General features: G+C 41.2%; 4 protein-coding genes across 7 annotated transcripts in view; all 4 read left to right on the top strand.

The window, feature by feature from the left end:
• The first annotated feature begins 739 nt into the window (after positions 1 to 739).
• On the top strand, positions 740 to 6270 carry abhd10b (abhydrolase domain containing 10, depalmitoylase b). 3 transcript variants are annotated; one of them, XR_520443.1, is made up of 6 exons: positions 740 to 854; positions 1317 to 1503; positions 2482 to 2593; positions 4419 to 4556; positions 4664 to 5744; positions 5806 to 6270. XR_520443.1 is itself a non-coding variant. In XM_008288416.1 (5 exons), exons 1-5 carry the CDS (start codon positions 761 to 763, stop codon positions 5003 to 5005), a joined length of 870 nt encoding a protein of 289 aa, XP_008286638.1. In that variant the 5' UTR covers positions 740 to 760; the 3' UTR covers positions 5006 to 6270. The 3 variants fall into 3 exon arrangements, 2 of the variants coding, with proteins under 2 accessions (XP_008286638.1, XP_008286637.1); XM_008288416.1 differs by having other exon boundaries at positions 1320 to 1503; positions 4664 to 6270; XM_008288415.1 differs by having other exon boundaries at positions 4664 to 6270.
• A 380-nt stretch (positions 6271 to 6650) lies between these two features.
• On the top strand, positions 6651 to 11878 carry tagln3b (transgelin 3b). Of its 2 annotated transcripts, XR_520441.1 has the most exons (6): positions 6651 to 6946; positions 7778 to 8005; positions 8954 to 9128; positions 9260 to 9362; positions 9484 to 9847; positions 11868 to 11878. XR_520441.1 is itself a non-coding variant. In XM_008288413.1 (5 exons), the coding sequence occupies exons 2-5, from the start codon at positions 7826 to 7828 to the stop codon at positions 9623 to 9625; spliced, it is 600 nt and encodes a 199-aa protein (XP_008286635.1). In that variant the 5' UTR covers positions 6651 to 6946; positions 7778 to 7825; the 3' UTR covers positions 9626 to 10549. The 2 variants fall into 2 exon arrangements, 1 of the variants encoding a protein (XP_008286635.1); XM_008288413.1 differs by lacking the exon at positions 11868 to 11878 and having other exon boundaries at positions 9484 to 10549.
• On the top strand, positions 11751 to 13558 carry c1qtnf9 (C1q and TNF related 9). Its single transcript, XM_008288414.1, has 3 exons — positions 11751 to 11984; positions 12081 to 12143; positions 12362 to 13558. Exons 1-3 carry the CDS (start codon positions 11798 to 11800, stop codon positions 13129 to 13131), a joined length of 1020 nt encoding a protein of 339 aa, XP_008286636.1. The 5' UTR covers positions 11751 to 11797; the 3' UTR covers positions 13132 to 13558.
• Positions 13559 to 16081: 2523 nt separating this feature from the next.
• Positions 16082 to 19282, top strand: part of spata13 (spermatogenesis associated 13) — a 15514-nt gene continuing 12313 nt past the window's right edge. Inside the window, exon 1 of the mRNA XM_008288411.1 lies at positions 16082 to 16420. Coding sequence (XP_008286633.1) covers positions 16412 to 16420 — 9 coding nt within the window. The 5' untranslated portion in view covers positions 16082 to 16411. The remainder of the gene's footprint in view (positions 16421 to 19282) is intronic.

Here is a 19282-nt window from a genome sequence, read left to right as displayed (position 1 = left end):
CAAATATCTATAAATTGTCAAAAATGAAGCTTTAAATACTCAACTTCACTACGTTGAAGAGTATCTATGTCCACGGAAACATTTTTCACAGACTTTCAGTGGAAACATGTTGGTTTTGGATCAAAGCATGAATAAGAAAACCGCTGAAAAATATGTTTATTTTATGTCATAAATATGTTATCATTGCCAAGAGCAAGAAACTCCACTGCAATGCTGAAATAACCGCTTGTAGTTCCTGCACAGTTTTCACCTTTTTCATTTGGCTTTCCATTTTCTGCCTCTTTATGCTGCTCAGCTGCATTTGTAACTGTAATGACTTTGACTTTGCAGCTGATACAGCTTTTAACCAGCATAGATCATGGTCAGTTTATAAAATATGATAAACTAAGATCAAACTACTTAACAGTATGTAACCTCAAGTCCAGCTCCAGTAGCAAAACTAAAATGCTGCTCAGCAAAGCCTAAATATTACACTGACAAGAGACATTTTTGTGCAAAACTTTATCTTTTTATACTTAGGAACATGTGATGCTTAAGCAAACTTTAAATACTTTTACAACAAGAGAAGGTCATTGCACTGCAGTATTGCAATAGAATCTGAATACCTGTTTGGCTACTGCTCCACAGCTTTCTACTGTACAGCGTGCTGTGTAATGTAATTGGACTACAACTCAGTGAGCGGCACACATTCTTGAGTAACAGTGGAACGAGACTTGCTGCCGCTAATCTCGCGATAGCTCCTCAGTGGTCGCGGAGCAGTATGGCAGCCGTCGCGCTGAGGTCCTGCCGCAGAGGACTTTCACAGATTTTAAGTAATGGAGGCTTCGCAGCTTTGTCGACAAAGCGCCTTGAAGGTTAGTTTACGTCTCCGTTTTTCTCATATTCATTTCGCAGTCGTTTTTATTTCATTTAAAGGTATTTAAAGGCGCAGAAGGGGGGTGTGGCTGCGTCGTCCTGAAAATTTAGGGCACGTAAACTGTGCGGTGTTTACGCTTTTTGCGCCGTCTGGGTTGAATTGTGCGGTATTTTAAAAGCTTAGACTTCAACTAGCCTCGCCCGAGTGTGAAAATTGGGCTAATTGTTGCTGTGTCTGAACGGTAAGAAAAACATGCCCGCGCTGTCTCGCCAGTAACCATGTGCTGCTTCCCAAATTGCGTCGATAAGCTTTATCCTATAAAATGGGATGACATTGTATTCAGCTAAGTAGTTTATCTCATTTAGATTTATACTAGCCTATCTATTGTACGTGCATCCATTTACTTAACACGTCTTGCCCTTTAAGAAAATATCAGCAGTAATAATTTTGTCTCAACCAGGAGACAGGAGACACAAATCTACAGTTCAGTATGCTTCGCGACCAGACCTTCCAAAGCTGGCATACAGAAGAGTGAAAGGGAAGAGCCCAGGTGTGGTTTTCCTCCCAGGTTATGGCTCCAACATGAATGGACAGAAAGCTGAGGCGCTGGAAGAGTTCTGTAGGTCACTAGGACATTCATACCTCCGGTAAGTCATCCAATCACACCACCCACGAGGGAATAATGAATGCTGAATAGATCAGATCAAACACGCACTCTTCCCGGATGTTCCTGGTTTTCATCTTTAAAAGCCAAGGAACTAATTTACTGGCAACAAAGACAATACAACTTTTACACACAGCATTGAATCCAATTTAGCTCTACTCACATAGCAATTGTATGACAGGATTGTAAGAAAAGAACACATGCACTAGAAAAGATGCAGTTTAGGTCTTTGGGCAGCAGATGTAATTATTAGAATAATAATTGTTATACTGATACTGAAAAGCTGCTGCCAACTTATGACAACCAGGGAAAATTTTGTCCTAACGAAGATCTTCTGAGTCTTACGCTAAATATCAGATTAAGTAGGGTTTGTGGTTCATAGCTTTTGTATGTATGTTGTTGTTCTAAATAGCGTTATGCCTCTAGATAACAAGAGTGTGTACAAAATACATTTTTGTGGAGTTAGCGATGGAGGATAGTTGATTTTTGTTAGCACAAAATGTTCTATGGCCAAGTTATGGTCCTTTTCTTTGAGATGGAGTGTTTATTTTACCAGACCTGAACAAACTGTTCAGCAATATCAAAATTGTAAAGCCAAAAGATTTCATTGACACACAGAAGCAGCAACTAGTAACATGTGAGAGACCTTAGCTAACAATATATCATGCAAATCAAACGGCTAAGTGATAAAATTGTGAAACATTTCAATAACTTAAAAGTACCTCCCACCCTTTGCAACCTTATGTTGTCCTGCAGAGTCTTTATTCTTGAGATGGCTGGATATTATACGCATAGCTGCATTGTACTGAGCACTAAAAGGCCTAATCCTAATATTTATTGTAGCATATAACTGATGTTCTGTACTTGTAATGTCCCCAAAAACCCATCTGTGGCCTTTTATGGCTTGCCGTTGTTTTACCCACCCATAGTCAAAGCAATCGGATCTTCTTATGTTTTTCAGGTTTGACTATACAGGACATGGGGCCTCAGAGGGGGTACTCGCAGAAGGAACTATTGGTACCTGGAAAAAAGACGTCCTGTACGTGCTGGATGAGTTAGCAGAGGGGCCACAGGTAAATATTTCTTAGAGTCATGCCACTTTGCAAGTTACTGGTGGTACGTAACCAGTGAAGTTATGAAAACTTTACACTGGGGAATTGGAAATTGAGGTCAGTTCCCATTTAGAAGAGGTTTCAAATATCAGATTCCTGAGAATCGTCCTGCTCTGACACTCGTTTATTGATTTTTGTGCATTGTAACTCACACTGTCAGGAATGTGCACCATCCTAGCTATTCATTTGAGCCTTGTCATGAAAGGAAAGCATCATGAATTGTATGCATGTATGTTTGCAAGGTGGACAAAAGAGGCCAAATGCAGGACTTGCAAAACAGGTCCAATGGACTAATGTTGATTTTGACAAATGTTATGTTTAGCTGGTCTTTTGTTTGATGATCCGCTCTGAACATACTTTAAAACATCTAAAAATACTTTTAAACAGACTCATGTACTGTTTGCCTGGTAAAGGTAAAGCAGAGAAACACTTTAAATATTTTTGCAAGTTAGACAGTGTGCGGGACTCTGTTTGAAATTTTGGTATTTTCTAATCCCTCCCCTACACACCTATCTTGCAAAATAGATGTTTGAAGAGTTCTCTTTGTAATATGTTTTTTCCACCAGCACATTACCAGGTGAAGAACTCCTGGAAAAATATATCTACTCCTTCTACTTCATTCAAAAATCCAGATTCTATGAATATATAAAAATATTGGAAAAAAAACAAAAACAAAAAAAACTGCTGAACACCAGATTTCTCCTGCTTCACTGAAAACAATTTTTGTGTGTCTTTGCACCAGAGGCTCTAAATCTCTAAATCACACTTGTAAGTTGCATACTGTAACACGTTTGGCTCTAAACTACTTGTAATGTCCTGAAATCCTGCTGGTTAGCCCATATGTTAAACTCTGACTGAAAGTGAGCACAGAGAAAGCTTCCGTCTTCAGCAGATGGGTCTGAAAATAGCTTTGTAGTGTCAAACTGTGCTCATACATCATTCTGTGTAGTGAGACTAAAGCATCCAGGTTAATCAAGAATAATCAAGACAGAGGAGAGGGACTTGAAGAAATCATAGTTTTTATTGTGTATATACCTACAAACTTAGCTTTTTGCAAAAAGAGAGTAAGCAATAGATTAACACTACAGCACCTGTGTTGTAATACCTCACTCAACAAATAACCTACAGGGATTTCTTAGAGAATCAATTTAAGAATCAGGTTGAACAGCAGAATGAACAAGAGAACCAGAATTTATAAAATCTTCTGAAATTCTTGCTCTTTATTGTAAAACTATGTCATCTTTTGTCCAGAAGATGGCACTGCATTACTACATATTTAGAACAGTCGTCTTCCATTAGGGCTGCAAAGTGGCTCAGCGGTTAGCACCGTTGCCTCACAGCAAGAAGGTTGCCGGTTCGCATTCTCAGTGAGGACACCCGGAATCTTTCTGCGTGGAGTTTGCATGTTCTCCCCGTGCAGCGTGGGTTCTCTCTGGGTTCTCCGGCTTCCTCCCACAAGGTCCAAAAAACATGTTGAGGTTAATTGGTGATTCTAAATTGTCTGTAGGTGTGAATGTGAGTGTGCTTGGTTGTCTGTCTCTAAGTGTAGCCTTGTGATAGTCTGGCGACCTGTCCAGGGTGTCTCCTGCCTTCACCCTAAGTCACCTGGGATAGGTTCCAGCCCCCCACGACCCCAGTGAGGATTAAGCGGTGTATAGATAATGGACGGATTGTTGTTGACTGTTTCTACAATAACAGTCGGCTGTTGTCTTAATAGAATGAAGTTTTCCATGAATCTGCTCCCTATATTTAACAGTTGATTCATGGTGTTTTTGCTTGCTTGCAGATACTCGTGGGCTCCAGTATAGGTGGTTGGCTCATGCTGCTAGCAGCCATTGCAAGACCAGAGAAGACTGCTGCACTGGTGGGCATCTCCACTGCAGCTGATCACCTTGTCACAGCATTCAACACTCTTCCACTCGAAGTAGGGACATGTAATATTGTCATATATGTTAATTTTTGTCATTTAATTAATTTTTTTGCATACATTGCATTTTTCTTAGTGAGATGTCTCCATGTTTACATGCACAGATACGCAAGGAGTTTGAGGAGAAAGGGGAGTGGACAGTGCCCACCAAACATTCAGAGGAGGGTCTTTACAAGTTCAACATGGACTTTCTTCGTGAGGCAGAAAATCACTGTGTGCTCCAGAGTCCAATCCCCATCACCTGCCCTGTACGGCTCATTCATGGCCTCAAAGATGAGGACGTCCCCTGGCACATCTCCATGCAAGTTGCAGAGCGCGTCCTCAGCCCGGATGTGGATGTCATCCTCCGGCGACACGGCCAGCACCGCATGTCTGAGAAAGACGACATCAAACTGATGGTCTACACTATTGACGATCTCATAGACAAGCTGACCACTTTGGTCTGAGTAAGGGATAGTGGAGAGAGCCTGAGAGGGTCATGAGATGAAAAAAGAATGACTGTGTTAACTGGGAAGTCAACCCTCAAGGAAATTACCAAACACCGGCATGTTTCTCTGCCAAATATGACCTTTTATCCATCTCTTGTTTTTCCCCGTACTTCACCTGTCATCATGTCAACATGCCGTTACAGTGAAAAATATGTTGAAAGGGAGCTCTCCTGCTAGCTGTTCCCTTATATCTTCAGGTTGCATTTTTATGTGTTCCGGTTATTGTATAGAGTGTTATGTTGGTCAGCCGTTTTTAGGTCTGCCAGTGCTGCTGTCTCTGCCGTCGTTCTTACTGTTTGGCTGTTTTCCCCTCCACCTTTAAGTAGACACACAGCTTTCCTGTGCCTTTTTAATCACTTTTCACCCGTTTTGGCCAATAAAAGCTCTGCACACTAGAGTGCAGGTCTCAAGTCTGTGAAGTTGCACTCACAGAAAACACAACTATCTCAATACTTTGTGCTGATGAAGAATAACTGAAATAAGACAAGAGTGCCACTGATATTAAAATGCAAACAAAGTGGATTGCATGTGTAAAACTGAAGGTCTGAGTGTTTACAATTGTAGGAAGTGCTGTGTTACAGAAACTTAAACTCTTCTGGCAGCTAAGAAAGTGAAGGTTTATCTATTTAAATATTTCTTTAGCTGTAAATGTTTAAAACACTAACCTGGACCAAACTCAAATCACCATCCTACCTAAATGGATAGAAAAAAAAAAGATTGGGAAATTTGGATCTTCCACAGCAAGAACAAAACACTAAACAATAATACAATTTTCTGAGTAGAATCTACAGTGAGGAGAAATCATCAGGGGCTTTAGGCTACAGCCATCGGAGGTTTATTTTTGTTAGCAGAACATTCTGTTACATGACTCCCCATACCTGTTGGCCTTTAGCCACAGAGAGGCCGGCTCAATGGGCCCACTAGACTGTTGATTATTAACATGTAATTGGCCACTAGCTGCACTGCGCTCAATGGGGCGAAACCAACCACTTATCTCCGTCAAATCCACTTAACTGCAGCAGTGACCTTTAACTTATGGCTGAGCTATGTAGTCAGTCGTTTTGTATGTCTGAACTAAAAACATCAAATGTCAATATATGGCAGCGTGACAACTGTAATCCAGTCAAGAGAGATGGCAGGAAAAGGCGTTGCATATGGTGGTGTTTTACTATGTTGCTTATTTGTTTACTTGGAAATAAATATCCCACATTTTTTTTGTGTTACCATGTAGTCGCATAAAATGAGGCAGAACACCGTCTGTATTCAGCTACAGCTTCTATCTGCTACAAAACAAGGCAAATTCAATAAGCGATGAGAAATGGTTCTGATTAGGAAATCTAAGAGATAGTTGTAAGGAACAATAAGTCCTGTGTAGAAGCCTAATGAACAATAATAAAGTCAGAAGGGAGAGCAAGAGTGTAAAGCAGCTACCAACACAAGACTGCATAGACTTATGTGGCAATAAGCAAGTCACTAAGCTGTAAGTTTACCAGTTATGATCATGTAAAAAAAGAAAAACAGGGGGAAGGAGGAGGTGGTTATATTGCATAGAGTGATGTCCCATACTATAGATGAAAGCATTTGAATTTATTTGACACCATCGTGTGCCTCTGCTGGCTGAGGGGTCACTCGTTTCTGCATAAAGCTGATCGTGCACTACAGTGACCAGTGTCCGGGAGCGGAGTCACGTCGCATTCAGCGCGGAGAGTCTCTAGGGACCCCTCCTGGACGAGCTGCCATATAAAACAGTGACTCGCCCCTCCCGGACAAAGTGAGATCCAGTCTGGTCCGACGCGCTTGTGCTGCGTTTCATGGATGCTTCAGCAGTTCAGCATCCTCAGCCCTGCCCAGCTCAGCGGAATTAACACGGGACGAATCTGAGCGCCGTCTCCTCTTGTAGTAAGTGCACGCAGTTATTCCTCGATAAATAAAAAAAAACCTGCTTTGGCTGCATGTGGGGTTTCATATTTACGCAAACGGTGCAGTGTCGCATGCTACTGTGCGAGCTTTGGCCAGTTGGTTTGTTGAAATGTTCGCGTTGTTGCAGAATGCGCATCAATGTGGCGTCGTTTTATTAGATGGAGCCACTTTAATTGGATTTACTGAATTTAAGTCCAAGTCCTGCGCTCTGACAGAGATGCACTGCAGACAACCAAGTCAGGAGTTAACACAAACCTTTTGTATGCGTCAGAGGGGGCTGACGTAATTTAATTAAACAATATTGCAGGCTAAATATAGCCAAATATGAGCTGTTGTCCACTGTATTAATGCATGCTTTATGAGATAGTAAACTTTCTGAAAATCCACTTGATTATTTAATTCGCGTCGAGCTGCCTGCCTACTGGAGGTCACACTTGAACCAAGATCTCACAGCGCGCATCAGTGTGCAGGAAACAGGCTTGATAGTTGCCATAGCAATAAGAGGGCTTGTCCCTGCCCGGGACAGCAGCCAGTGGACCACACCCTTCTCTGCTACAGCCTCCAGAGATGCTCCTGGGTTGTAAGAGGGACAGGTGCTGCTAGAGAGAGCAAAAGCTGCTTTTTGGGGGGCTTTTCTTCAGAGATGTTTGGGTCATGCTGCAGATTTTATTTGTAGCCAAACCAAAATAGTGGCTAAAAGTAGTTAATTTACAACATGGGATCTATTACTGCAACATCATAATATCAGAGTAGCAGGTTGTTACAGACTAATGCTATTTCAACCTGACATGCATTATTTGTTCTCTGCAGGGAACCTGCACACTACCTATAGTATACTAGATTGTCGGGAGACCCACCATGGCGAACAGAGGGCCCAGCTATGGCCTGAGCCGGGAGGTGCAGGAGAAGATTGACCAGAAGTATGACCCCGACCTGGAGCAGCGGCTGGTGGACTGGATAGTTGCACAGTGTGGGGGAAACTTGGAGAAACCACAGTCGGGCAAGCAGAACTTCCAGAAGTGGCTCATGGATGGAACAGTGAGTAGCTGCAGTGCCTTACTACTGAAAATAGAAGCTACTATTGAATTATTAAAGATGCAATATAGTAGATTAACCAGCTCTGTCAGATTTAAAGAGCCCACAGAGTAACAAAGGCTAAAATAAGTAACTCGATTTATGTGCGTACTTATTTTTAAACCGTCAGTAAATATTATTGGTGTTAGGTTACACTACTAAGACATTCGTCTTCCCTTAAAGCTTGTTATATTTGGAAATCCGGTTATTATACTAATATTTTGTAGCTCAAAGAACGATCCATCTGATAATGCAGAAAGATTACTGTCTTACTAAAAAGTCTTTCTTGGCAAGTAATTCATTTAAAATTGCTCGCTGTTGTAGATGTTGCTTTGCAGTAATTCTGGAAGTCTCTGACAAAAACTCCCCTCATCACATTGAAAATGCTGTACGAGCTAATTAACGACTAATTATAAAATGCACCCTGCACTGTGCTGCACTGTCTTTCTGCTTGACACTGTAGCTGACTCAAATGGTAAAAAAAAAAAATCATTCAGAAAGATCCATCATAGGCAAGGCAGACAAATCTTTCTGCACCAACAATTAACTCAGCAGCAATAATGCAGTGCAGCCAAAAGACATTGCATCTGCCAAAGTGATTCATACTTTTTGTCAATTAGAAGCTCTCAGCTTTTACAACAAATACAAAGGAGTTGTCATGCCCCTTCTTGACGGGCATCTAAACAGTTATTCTTGGTAATGTGTCACAGCAGTGGCAGAAGTAGAAATAAACAGTGAAAGGTACTAATTGGAATATTACACACTCCAAAAATACTGAGTAGGGCATTTAGGCATGGCCAATAGAAGTGTCTCAGGGTGAATTATTCTTTTAAGAACCCTGTCTTTAGGATGTTGTGGCCAGTGTGTCAGCCAAATACGATCAAGACAAATTTCTGACCTTTTTTCTCTCAGATTCTCTGTAGACTCATCAACAGCCTCTATCCCAGAGGAAAGGAACCCATCAAAAAGATCCCAGAGACCCAGATGGCCTTTAAACAAATGGAGAAGATCTCCCAGTTCTTGCAAGCAGCAGAAGCTTATGGAGTCACGACCACGGACATCTTTCAAACTGTGGACCTCTGGGAAGGTAAATGATCGCACAAATCAGCTACTTATTGCTTACATTTCTACTCCACTCCTGTTGAGGTTTAACTCATTTTCACATTGGTTTTTAAATGGTCATTATCTACATGTCACTACAATATACTCTGGCTGTAGGAAAGGACATGGCAGCAGTGCAAAGGACCCTAATGGCTCTGGGGAGCGTTGCAGTCACAAAGGACGACGGTCAATACAGGGGTGACCGAGACTGGTTTCACAGGTGCATAAAAACCTCCCTGTAACACATGAGCTTCATGTCTTCACAATTACATCTCTGTCTGTGTTTTATGTGTACAAATCTCCCTACTTCACTGTGTATATCTTTTTTTTTATGTGTGTAGGAAAGCCCAGGGGTATCGACGAGAGTTCACCGAAGAGCAGCTGCGTCAAGGACAGAGTTTGATTGGCCTGCAAATGGGCAGCAACCGCGGGGCTTCCCAATCTGGTATGACAGGCTATGGTATGCACCGTCAGATCATGTAGACCACTTACTAGCTAACCCGTTCCCCTGCTTCCAGACCTTATTTTCTACTAATACCACAAATGTTGTAGCCCCAAATCTTTCCTACGCTATGTAGCACCTGCCATGTTAACCTCAGTTTCCCTGGAATTGCTGCTTTTGCCAGACAGAGTGTTCTATCCACACCCTAAAAGAATGATGTCAGATACTGTAGATCTCCTTCTTCAAGCTCTCCTCTTCCCCTCGTCCCTGTTGTCATGTGCTGTACCCTTTCTAGCAATGTTAACTCTGTTTTCTTACTTTCCATGTTCAGTTGTTTACTTAATGTGGAGCTCAGTCATTCCACATTACTTCAGTCTCATGAAGATTTTGATTTCTATACAAGCCATCAGTATTTTACAAATATGTACAGAAATACTGTAATCCACTGTTACAGCATGCGGTATGCGATGTATTTATATTTATGTATACATTTATTTACATTTACTCTGGTCATTTTATGATGGTCTGTTACTAGGTTGTTATTATTTAGCCTTAAACCTAATGGAACTCAATGACTGACGATGTCTCTGCTATCTTGTCTGACGACTTGTTGCAGCATCCTCTGTAACCAAATCAACCTCACGTTGTGCCTGGTTATGGGACTACAAAGACTTGGTCCTGATATACTGGCCTGAAATTATAAATGAGTGTCATTCATTCTGAGCCATGCCCTTGTTATTTGTTAGATTATATATTTGTCCATACTGTGTCTACATTGTGTAAAACAAGCAAGTAAATGTGCAGTATTGCAACATGTATGACAGTGAAGTTTCCATTTCTGGTGTCAGGTAAAATACATTGCTTGAATGTGCACTTTTATGTGAGTTATGTTTATATTTTTTAAATATATTTATATCTGGAAGCTTGTAAGAAGAATTCTTGAAGAAATAAAGTATGAGAAAATATATTTGCGTCAGTCTGTATTATGAGCAAGTTGGAGTGTCTTGATAATGAAGACGTCAGGGCTGGATGCTGTATGCTCAGTATCGGGGGGGTGTTTTGTTGTGTTTTTTTTCTTATCTTGGTTTTATGTTCCAGCCCCTCCCTCGCGCCCATCCCTCTCGTCTCTCCTCACTGTACGCAATCTAATAAAGTGCTCGCAGCACAGCATAATGATTAGGATGCTGGTTCCTCATTCGAGCCTGTGTGCCTGCAAACCTTTGCCTTGCCGGGTGACTTTGAGTGAGATATTAAATCCGTCCTAGCTCCGGTAGAGCTGTTAAATAGCTGATCTTAGCTTTGTGAAGGGCGTAGAAAACAACAGAAGTCAACAGAACTGCCATAAATATTTGTAAGGCATTAAAATGCACAGTTTTTTTGGAGTTGTTTTTGTTTTCCGTTTTTTTTTTTTTTTTTTTTATCAGCCAATGGAAATTCAGTGACCACATATCCACTGTAAACATGGTTAACATAAGGATCTAACAGCTAGATAACATCTGAGGGGAGGTACTATCATTAAAATAAACACAAAAGATTACATATTGTGCCAGTGATCCAGTTTATGAGGTCAATTGTTCTTGACTGTTGACATTTTAAATATCACATATGAGAAAAGCATGCATGAATTAACATTTCAACTTGCTATTAGCATCCAGTACAGAGCCCATTGCAGTGCAGCTAATACATGCAGCCCTTCTTAATGTCATATTTTTATAGCTCAATCAAGAAATGTGATATTCTGCCATGAATATGTCAAGTGACCATTTGTAATCATTTGCTTAAGGTTAACATCCTGTTTGCTGTGTTGTATAAGAAAGCAGCTCATGTAAAAACTATGTGGCCTCCTGTATGTCTGATCCTCACATGCACTTTGAGGCTAAGCTTATAATTACCCACAACTGGAAGGGAGAAGCATCTGAAGGGGCACAGGTCATGTGCAACGGACGAGGCAGACTCAATAAGTAAACCAAAAACACTCAGGCCAATGAAACGGCTTTGAGAGGTCTGAGGTCACACTTGCCTGAAGCTTATGTTTTCTTTGGTTGAGGTCTTGCTTGTCTTTTAGTGTCTTGTGCACTTCTAATGTTGCATGTGAGCTGCTGAGCTACACATGTAGTAATGCGACGAGCTATGCCCTGGCATGAACTTCTTTGAATCTAAAAGTTTTTACATCGTGTGACATTAGTTCTTGTCAGACAGGTGCATGAGGCACAATGTTGCAGATAAGGTTTGGGGCGACTCTACTGTTCCTTCTGTTGGTGGCCAGATGTGTTGCAGTGGAAGAAACCCAAAGTAAAGGCTGTGTTTGCGGGCACCCTGGAATACCGGGGGATCCTGGACACAATGGTGCACCTGGGAGAGACGGCCGAGATGGACTCAGAGGTGACAAAGGTGATCAAGGTAAGCTTAAAAGAGCTTTAAAGTAAACCTACATGTTTTGAACTTCTACTTCACAATTTGCAATAACATTTGAATTCATTAATCATCCATTTAAAGGTGAAACTGGCCCAGCTGGACCAGCAGGAAATGATGGCAACAAGGGAGACAAAGGGGAGCTTGGTATGTAACTAAAGAATAACCTGCCCCACTAAACTTTCCCTAAAATGTCCTGCGTTAGAATATGCACGTCTGTATATACCAGCTGCACATCCTTTATTTGCACATTTTAATACAGTTTATTGATATATTTCCCGTATCTCTCTGGATGTGTATGTGCTGAATTGTGAACACTGAGTATTAAGAGATAGGGAAGCTTAATGTGTGCTTGCCATCTACAGGTGCAACTGGCCCAGCAGGGCTCAAAGGAAAAAGAGGTGATAATGGAGAACGAGGGCCTCCTGGAAAAATGGGGCCCCAAGGAGTGCAAGGGCCCACTGGCCTGAAAGGAAATAAAGGAGAGCTTGGGCTGCCTGGACCCGAAGGACCCAAAGGAGAATTGGGGCCACCTGGACCAGAGGGTCCAAAGGGAGAAATTGGCCTGCGAGGCGACAGAGGCATTCAGGGACCACTAGGACCCCCAGGCAAGCCGGGCCCTAAGGGGGAACTAGGTGTTCCAGGCCACAAAGGAAATATAGGCTACCGTGGGGATAGAGGGTCTCGAGGTGAGAAGGGCGATATGGGTGAAAAGGGAGACGCACTTATTATCCCTAAAAGTGCCTTTTCTGTGGGACTCACGGCTCAATCTAAACTCCCGGCAGCAAATGCACCAATCCGGTTTGACAAGATTATTTACAATGAACAGAATCACTACAGTATGCAAACAGGAAGGTTCACATGCTCCGTGGCAGGTGCTTACTTCTTCACCTACCACATCACTGTATTTTCCAGAAATGTGAAAGTGGCCCTGGTGAAGAATGGGGCAAAAATCATCCACACCACGGATAACTACCAGAGCAGCGAGGACCAGGCAGCAGGGGGCGCTGTGCTGCACCTGGGGGTGGGGGATAAGGTGTGGCTGCAGGTGGCTGGAGGAGAGCTGTTCAATGGGCTCTTTGCTGATGAAGATGATGACACTACATTTTCAGGGTTCATAATATTTGGAACTTAATTCACCATGCATTCATTTATAACTACTGGTATTAGAAATAATAAAATACTTTTAATAATAGAAATCAGCCAATAGAGATCAATTTGCCACTGAAATATGGTTAATTTTATATTCTGTTGTAGCAAATGTTAATAAAGTACATTATTATATATTGTACAAATTTGAAAAATTGTAATTAGCTTCCGAATAATCTAATTTATGTTTCTTACTATATCTCCTCTCATATATTTCAAAAGGAAATATACTTTTCTACACTTGCTTGGCAATTGTAATTTGGCTGATTATAATTCTAACTGCGAAACAAATGACAAGCTTAAAAACACAGTTTGTTATCATACATTAAGCTACCCTTAGAGGTTGTTCAAATGTTACTACAAGAAATACTTTTTAATATGAATGAATTAATGATGGACTACAAAGTGGTGCAGTTGGTAGCACTGTTGCCTCGCAGCAAGAAGATCGCCGGTTCGTGTCTCAGTGGGGGCACCGGGGTCTTTCTGCGTGGAGTTTGCATGTTCTCCCCGTGCAGCGTGGGTTCTCTCCAGGTTCTCCGGCTTCCTCCAACACAGTCCAAAAACATGTTGAGGTTAATTGGTGATTCTAAATTGTCCATAGGTGTGAATGTGAGTGTGCTTGGTTGTCTGTCTCTAAATGCAGCCCTGAGATAGACTGGCGACCTGTCCAGGGTGTCCCCTGCCTTCCTGCCTTCGCCCTAAGTCAGCTGGGATAGGCTCCAGTCAGATCTGCTTTCTTGTAGGACTTTGAAGATATAATTCTTCTGAAATGGATGTCAAAATCAGCCTGGAAGTTCAAATGTGATGTTAACCAGATGAAATATGTGTGCAAAGGTTAAGCCTGTGTTGTGTTTTTTTTCTCTAGCCAGTTTAATAAATTACAATAAAGAAGTCATTAAGTAATCCTGCTTCTTTCTCTGGTATTTGAACATGTAATTCTGCTGCCAGAATCAGCCTGTAAGTTCGAAGATGATATTACCCAGAAATGAAGGAGTGCAAAGTTTCACTACATTGTTTTTGTCTTCTAGCCTGTTTAATGTCTTAAAATAAAAAGAAGTCCCAAACTCGTGCTTTCACTTAATCTGGTAATGTAGTATGTAATTATACTAAAACGTATGGAAAAATTTACCTGTATATTCAAATATTATTTAATTTAATCAACCATATGTAATGAAAGTGTGCAAAACTCTTTACTGCCTTACAATAAAGAAGTGACTGGTTCATCCTGTTTCTTTCTGTAGTATTTGAACATGTGATTCTTCTGAACTTTAAGTCAACATCAGCCTGTAAGTTCAAAAGTGATATTATTAAGATGAAAATGTGCAAAAGTAAAATCTGCATAGTTGTACTCCTGGCCTGTTTACTGTCTTATGATAAAGAAGGGCAGCATACAGTAGGTCACTTTTGTTTTTTTCCTCTTGTATTTGAACACATAACTCTGAAATGGACGTGTGACAAGTTTGACTATTTACTGCCTGACAGTAGAGAAGTCCCAATGTCATCCTGTCTCTTCCTCTGATATTTGAACATGTAAATCTATTGAAATGTATGTCAAAATCAGCCTGTAAGTTAATAATATATTAAGTAGGAGAAAGTTTGCAGACGTTAAATCTGCATTGTATTTGTTTTGTTTTTCTTCTAACCTTTTTATCGTGTTACAATAAAGAAGCACCTCATCCTGTCTGTTCCTTTGGTATTTGAACATGTAAACGTACTGAGATGTATGTCGAAATCAGCCAGTAAGTTCAAAGATGTTATCAACTATAGGAGAATGTGTGCAAAGGTTAAATTTGCATTGTTTTGCTTTCCATCTGTCTACTGTATAAGAACAACAAAATTACTCGGTCATCCTTTTTCTTCCTTTAGTTTTTAAACATATAACTTTACTGAAATGTACGTCAAATTCAACCTGTAAGTTAAAAAAATATATATTTAACCAAGTCAAAATGTTCAAATATTACATCTGTATTGATGGTTTTTTTTTCTTTAAGTTAAATTATATTAACAGGAAAAAGTTTGCAAAGGTTAAATACATTTTTTGTTGGTTTCTTCGTCTTCCCCTTCTTCTTCTTCTTGTATCTTGTTCACTGTTTTATAATCAAAAAGTCATTAAGTCATCCTGTTTCATCCTCCGGTGGTTGAACATACAACTATCGAAATGTGTCAAAATCTGCCTGAACGTTAAAAAAAAGATTTTAACCCAATGGAAGTGCTCAAATATTAAATCTGTATTGCTGTTTTTTTCATCTAGTCTGTTCACTGTGTTACAATAAAGAAGTCACTACGTCATCCTGTTTCTTCCTCTGGTATTTGAACATCTAATTCGACTGGAATGTATGTCAAAATCAGACTGTAGGTTGACAGATCGTATTAACTTGGTGAAACTGCAGAGCTTAAGTCTGCATTGTTTTCTCTTCTCGCCTGTTTACTGTACTACATAAAGAAGTCACTAAATCATCCTGTTTCTTGCTCTGGTATTCGGGGATGGGCCTGCAAGCAGAAATACTCGTGACATTAATTGTCATGGCATGATACGAGGAAGACAGTGCAACACCAACTGGAAGGCCCAGTCTTTTTCTGTCAACAAAGACACGCAGGAAGCTAGGCGCAGCATTGTGTGTTTTCTATTTTTTGCTCTCATTCAAGGAGCCTTGTATGTGGGCGTGGCTTTTGCGGTTACGGGCCTCACTTTCCGGCTTCTGATTGGCTGAGAGTCGAATGGTCACGCTGCGGTCAACCAGTAACCTCGATCGTAACCTCTCGAAGCCCCGCCCCCCTGCAAACACTGCAACAAGTGCATTAATGATGCTCGCCAGCTCAATCCACCAAGAAAGACTTCTTTTAACTGGAATTAACAGCGATATATGAGCGTCTCCTGAGTCACATCGGAAGATATTGCATTATTCGGTATTTATTTCTGTTCTGACTTGACTAGCAACGGGTTTTGCCGGTTCGAGAAAGTGAAATTAGAAACCGCAGAGCTTGCGTAATTTAGAAGTTTATCAGTGAGCCTCGTAAGCTAGCTCCAGTTGCTAGCCCAGTGTCTCTAAGAAGTCAGCCAGCCATTTGTCTCAGTATGTTGCGGGGTAACTAGCAAGAGGAAGCGCACTTGTCGGGCTTTTTTTTTGTGCCCGACATGTTTTTGCGGGAGGAGTGCGAGGCAGCAAGCCGCTGGGAGTCAGAGAAACTGCTTCACTATGGATAAATAAGGAACCAGCTGCTCTGTTGATGAGAGAATAAAGGTCAGGAGGACAACATCAGCGACCATGAGCAGGGTGAGCAAAAGTTTTGGTGTTTCTGTTAAGTACCTCTAGTTGTATTCCCCAAGACAGCTACTACAAGTGATAAAATGAATCCCATTCATTTAAATTATTTATATTAGCAGAGGGTCGCCTTACAGTTGCAGTGATTTTCCCTCTTGTGTTCTTGTTTGAAATGGGACCAGGGGGGGTTATTGTGGTGCATTACAGCCGTGGTTGTTATAGTGATGTGGGAGATGCCAGGCTGTGCAGAGAGTTGGTGAAGGAGGGGTGGAGGGCAACTAACTACAAAGAGCTTTATGGCCAAAGAAAGTTAATTAATGCAGAAATAAATAAGCAGTTTGGCCGAGTTCTTTAAGAGCTTAGAAAACTAGTCAATATAATCTCCTTTCGTAGCTCCTTGTTCTCAGACTCTGCTTCAGTCTCAGCAGGTACTAACTGAGCTACACTTCTTGTTGGAGTTTACGTCCAATTAATTAAACTTGCTTTCATGGCTCCCCAGATAGACTTTTTTTGCTAGGGGTAAAATCAGGTGTCTTAAGTTCTTGAGTGTTAAACACTCCTGTGCGGGTCAGAGTCCTCTGATTTACGATGCCCCAAAACTATATTATTTTACAGCAGGACTATATGACTGCAATATAACAGTACACTTTGCCACTTTTTGTTCCAAGCTCAATAGTGATTCTGCACCAGATGATACAAAACAAAACGTGACTTTCTGTAGTTTATGAACTTATTCTACAGTAGTTTCCTCCCTTCTCCATCCTCTTTACTACCTTTCTGCTATTATGGTTTTTGAGCTTGACAGGGCGTTCTTTTGGTTGTGGTGGCATCTCTGTCAGGTTGCACTGTAGGCTGTTGACATTGGGGCTCAGTGGTGTTTTGTGCTCACTAAGCCTTGTATGCTCCGTGGTATTAGATTTCTGGTCGTCTGTCTCTGTGACAGTCCTCAGTAGAGCAGGTGAGTAAGTGGCTGCCTGTGTGAGAGTGGTGGCACTCCCTGATTTGGCCTCTACCTGTACTTCCCACGCTCTGTAGAAAGAGGCGTGGTGTCTCACGTTCTCCCTCTTTCTGCGAGATCAAAAATGAGGAACTGGGTCATGGACAAATATGAGACATTAACCAGGAAAGTGTGTACTCACCTGACAAGACATATTGTCCTTGTATTTCAAATCATATGACGAACAAGTATAGACATAGTCCAGACAACTGGTAGTGTGTGATTTATTTTAGAAACTGTAGAGTACCCACAGGCCCAATTGCCTCTTGCAATCAAGTGCTGTTTACAAGCTTTGGGTGTCACTCAGTCATATCTGAATAGCCTAGCGATCTTGCCGATTAGGCTATCATGTGTAGATGAAACCAGTCCTGAACACAGACTGGTAAAGCTCTACTAATCAGATTATTACTGGAATGGAAGAGGAATAAGCTATACACAATCCCACGTCCACACACTGTTCCCTCACATTTCCTTCAGAGTCTACCTGCTGACACTTTTCACATCTGGGTGGAGACAGGCTGTAAGGTTGGCTACCTAGCATCAAGACTTAAATGCTTCAAATATGGATTCATGCATCAGAACTGAATATACTTGTGAGAAAATAACCATTGTGAACTCATGCACCTGAAAGAGAAAATACAGTGAACTTTTTCTCCTGTACTTAACATATGTTCAGCTTAAGTTTCACAAAACCCTATTTACACTCGCTGATTTAGCTAATCAGCCAATCTGTTCTTTAAAACACTGTGGGGTGTTGTGTTAGGACTTCCTGGAGAGGATTGTCTTCGTCACAGCTTTCATTCATTAAGACAAACAGGAGACTGGTAAAGTGACTGCTTACAAAGGAATGGTAGTGTTGCTCCAGGGTGCTTGTGTCTGCCTCAGAGTTAAGCCAGAGAACAAAAATGAAAAGTATAACTTTCCCTTGATATTGCCTGTCTGGTGGTCTTTCGATTTAGTTCTCAGTTCATTTTGCCTAATGAGTTTTATCCTCGCTTCAGGCAGGACATACCTCTGCAGAGGTGAACTGTGGGGAGAGCAACTGTGGGCAGAAGTTCACTTAACGCTATGCGTTTATGACTCCTTACATAACTGCCTGCATGGATTTTCTAGCCAAACAGGAAGGGAGTCAAACATTTAAATGCTTTCCTCCCTGTTCTGTGCACCCATACTGAGTACACATGCACACGCATACCTGTGGATGCAGGACAATGTAAAAAGATGCTTGCACTAATTGCACATGTGTTTTTGGAGTGCATTTTTGCTTTTGGCAGTTGTATACATGTTTATGTATCTGGATGCGTGTTCATCCTTGTCTCTGGGAGTCTAATCTGAAGCTGGCTCCAGCTGGCTGCCATGTGTGTGGGGGGGGGACTCCTCCCTGAGCTCTTAATTAACTCTGGACCAGGGCCCCAGTGTGCCGCTCCCATCCACAGATTAGCAATAGGAAGCTGGAGAGAAGCAGTGATCCTGGTATGCAGCAAGAGCAAATATGAAAGGTTAACATCGCAAAAGTTATCTACATTCGCAGACAGTAGGGCGTGATATTAACATATACGTAAGTAGTATTTGTCTGGATGCTACAATGTATGCACATTGTTTGTGGACAGTTTATCATTTGTTTCTAAAAATACTGTAAAAAGGAGAGAGGAAAGAAAGATGAGAGTTTAAAAGACTTGTTAGAGTTTTAAAAAAGGATGAACAATGCTTTTATAAGTCCATATTTGTACCGTTCCTTTGAACATGTTCTTGTACTGTGAATGTGTTGTAGATAGTATACAAATACAGTGCCTTAAAGTAGAAAGTAGTACATGCAATAATGATTGATTTTATAGATTTTTTTGTTAGTTTTTTTGCTAATTTATTCCCTATCATTG

Source organism: Stegastes partitus, unplaced genomic scaffold (genome assembly GCF_000690725.1).
Source record: "Stegastes partitus isolate 25-593 unplaced genomic scaffold, Stegastes_partitus-1.0.2 Scaffold558, whole genome shotgun sequence".
Lineage (NCBI taxonomy): Eukaryota > Metazoa > Chordata > Actinopteri > Pomacentridae > Stegastes > Stegastes partitus.
Note: the sequence above shows the minus strand (reverse complement) of the source record. Positions and strands in the feature narration are given on the sequence as shown.

Coding starts and splice junctions, on each gene's coding strand:
- abhd10b (XM_008288415.1), top strand. CDS start 761: ATGGCAGCCGTCGCGCTGAGGTCCTGCCGCAGAGGACTTTCACAGATT. Junction 1,504..2,481: donor CTAGGACATTCATACCTCCG/GTAAGTCATCCA, acceptor TATGTTTTTCAG/GTTTGACTATACAGGACATG. Junction 4,557..4,663: donor TCAACACTCTTCCACTCGAA/GTAGGGACATGT, acceptor TTACATGCACAG/ATACGCAAGGAGTTTGAGGA.
- c1qtnf9 (XM_008288414.1), top strand. CDS start 11,798: ATGTTGCAGATAAGGTTTGGGGCGACTCTACTGTTCCTTCTGTTGGTG. Junction 11,985..12,080: donor AGGTGACAAAGGTGATCAAG/GTAAGCTTAAAA, acceptor ATCCATTTAAAG/GTGAAACTGGCCCAGCTGGA. Junction 12,144..12,361: donor GGGAGACAAAGGGGAGCTTG/GTATGTAACTAA, acceptor TGCCATCTACAG/GTGCAACTGGCCCAGCAGGG.
- tagln3b (XM_008288413.1), top strand. CDS start 7,826: ATGGCGAACAGAGGGCCCAGCTATGGCCTGAGCCGGGAGGTGCAGGAG. Junction 9,129..9,259: donor AACTGTGGACCTCTGGGAAG/GTAAATGATCGC, acceptor CTCTGGCTGTAG/GAAAGGACATGGCAGCAGTG. Junction 9,363..9,483: donor GACCGAGACTGGTTTCACAG/GTGCATAAAAAC, acceptor TTATGTGTGTAG/GAAAGCCCAGGGGTATCGAC.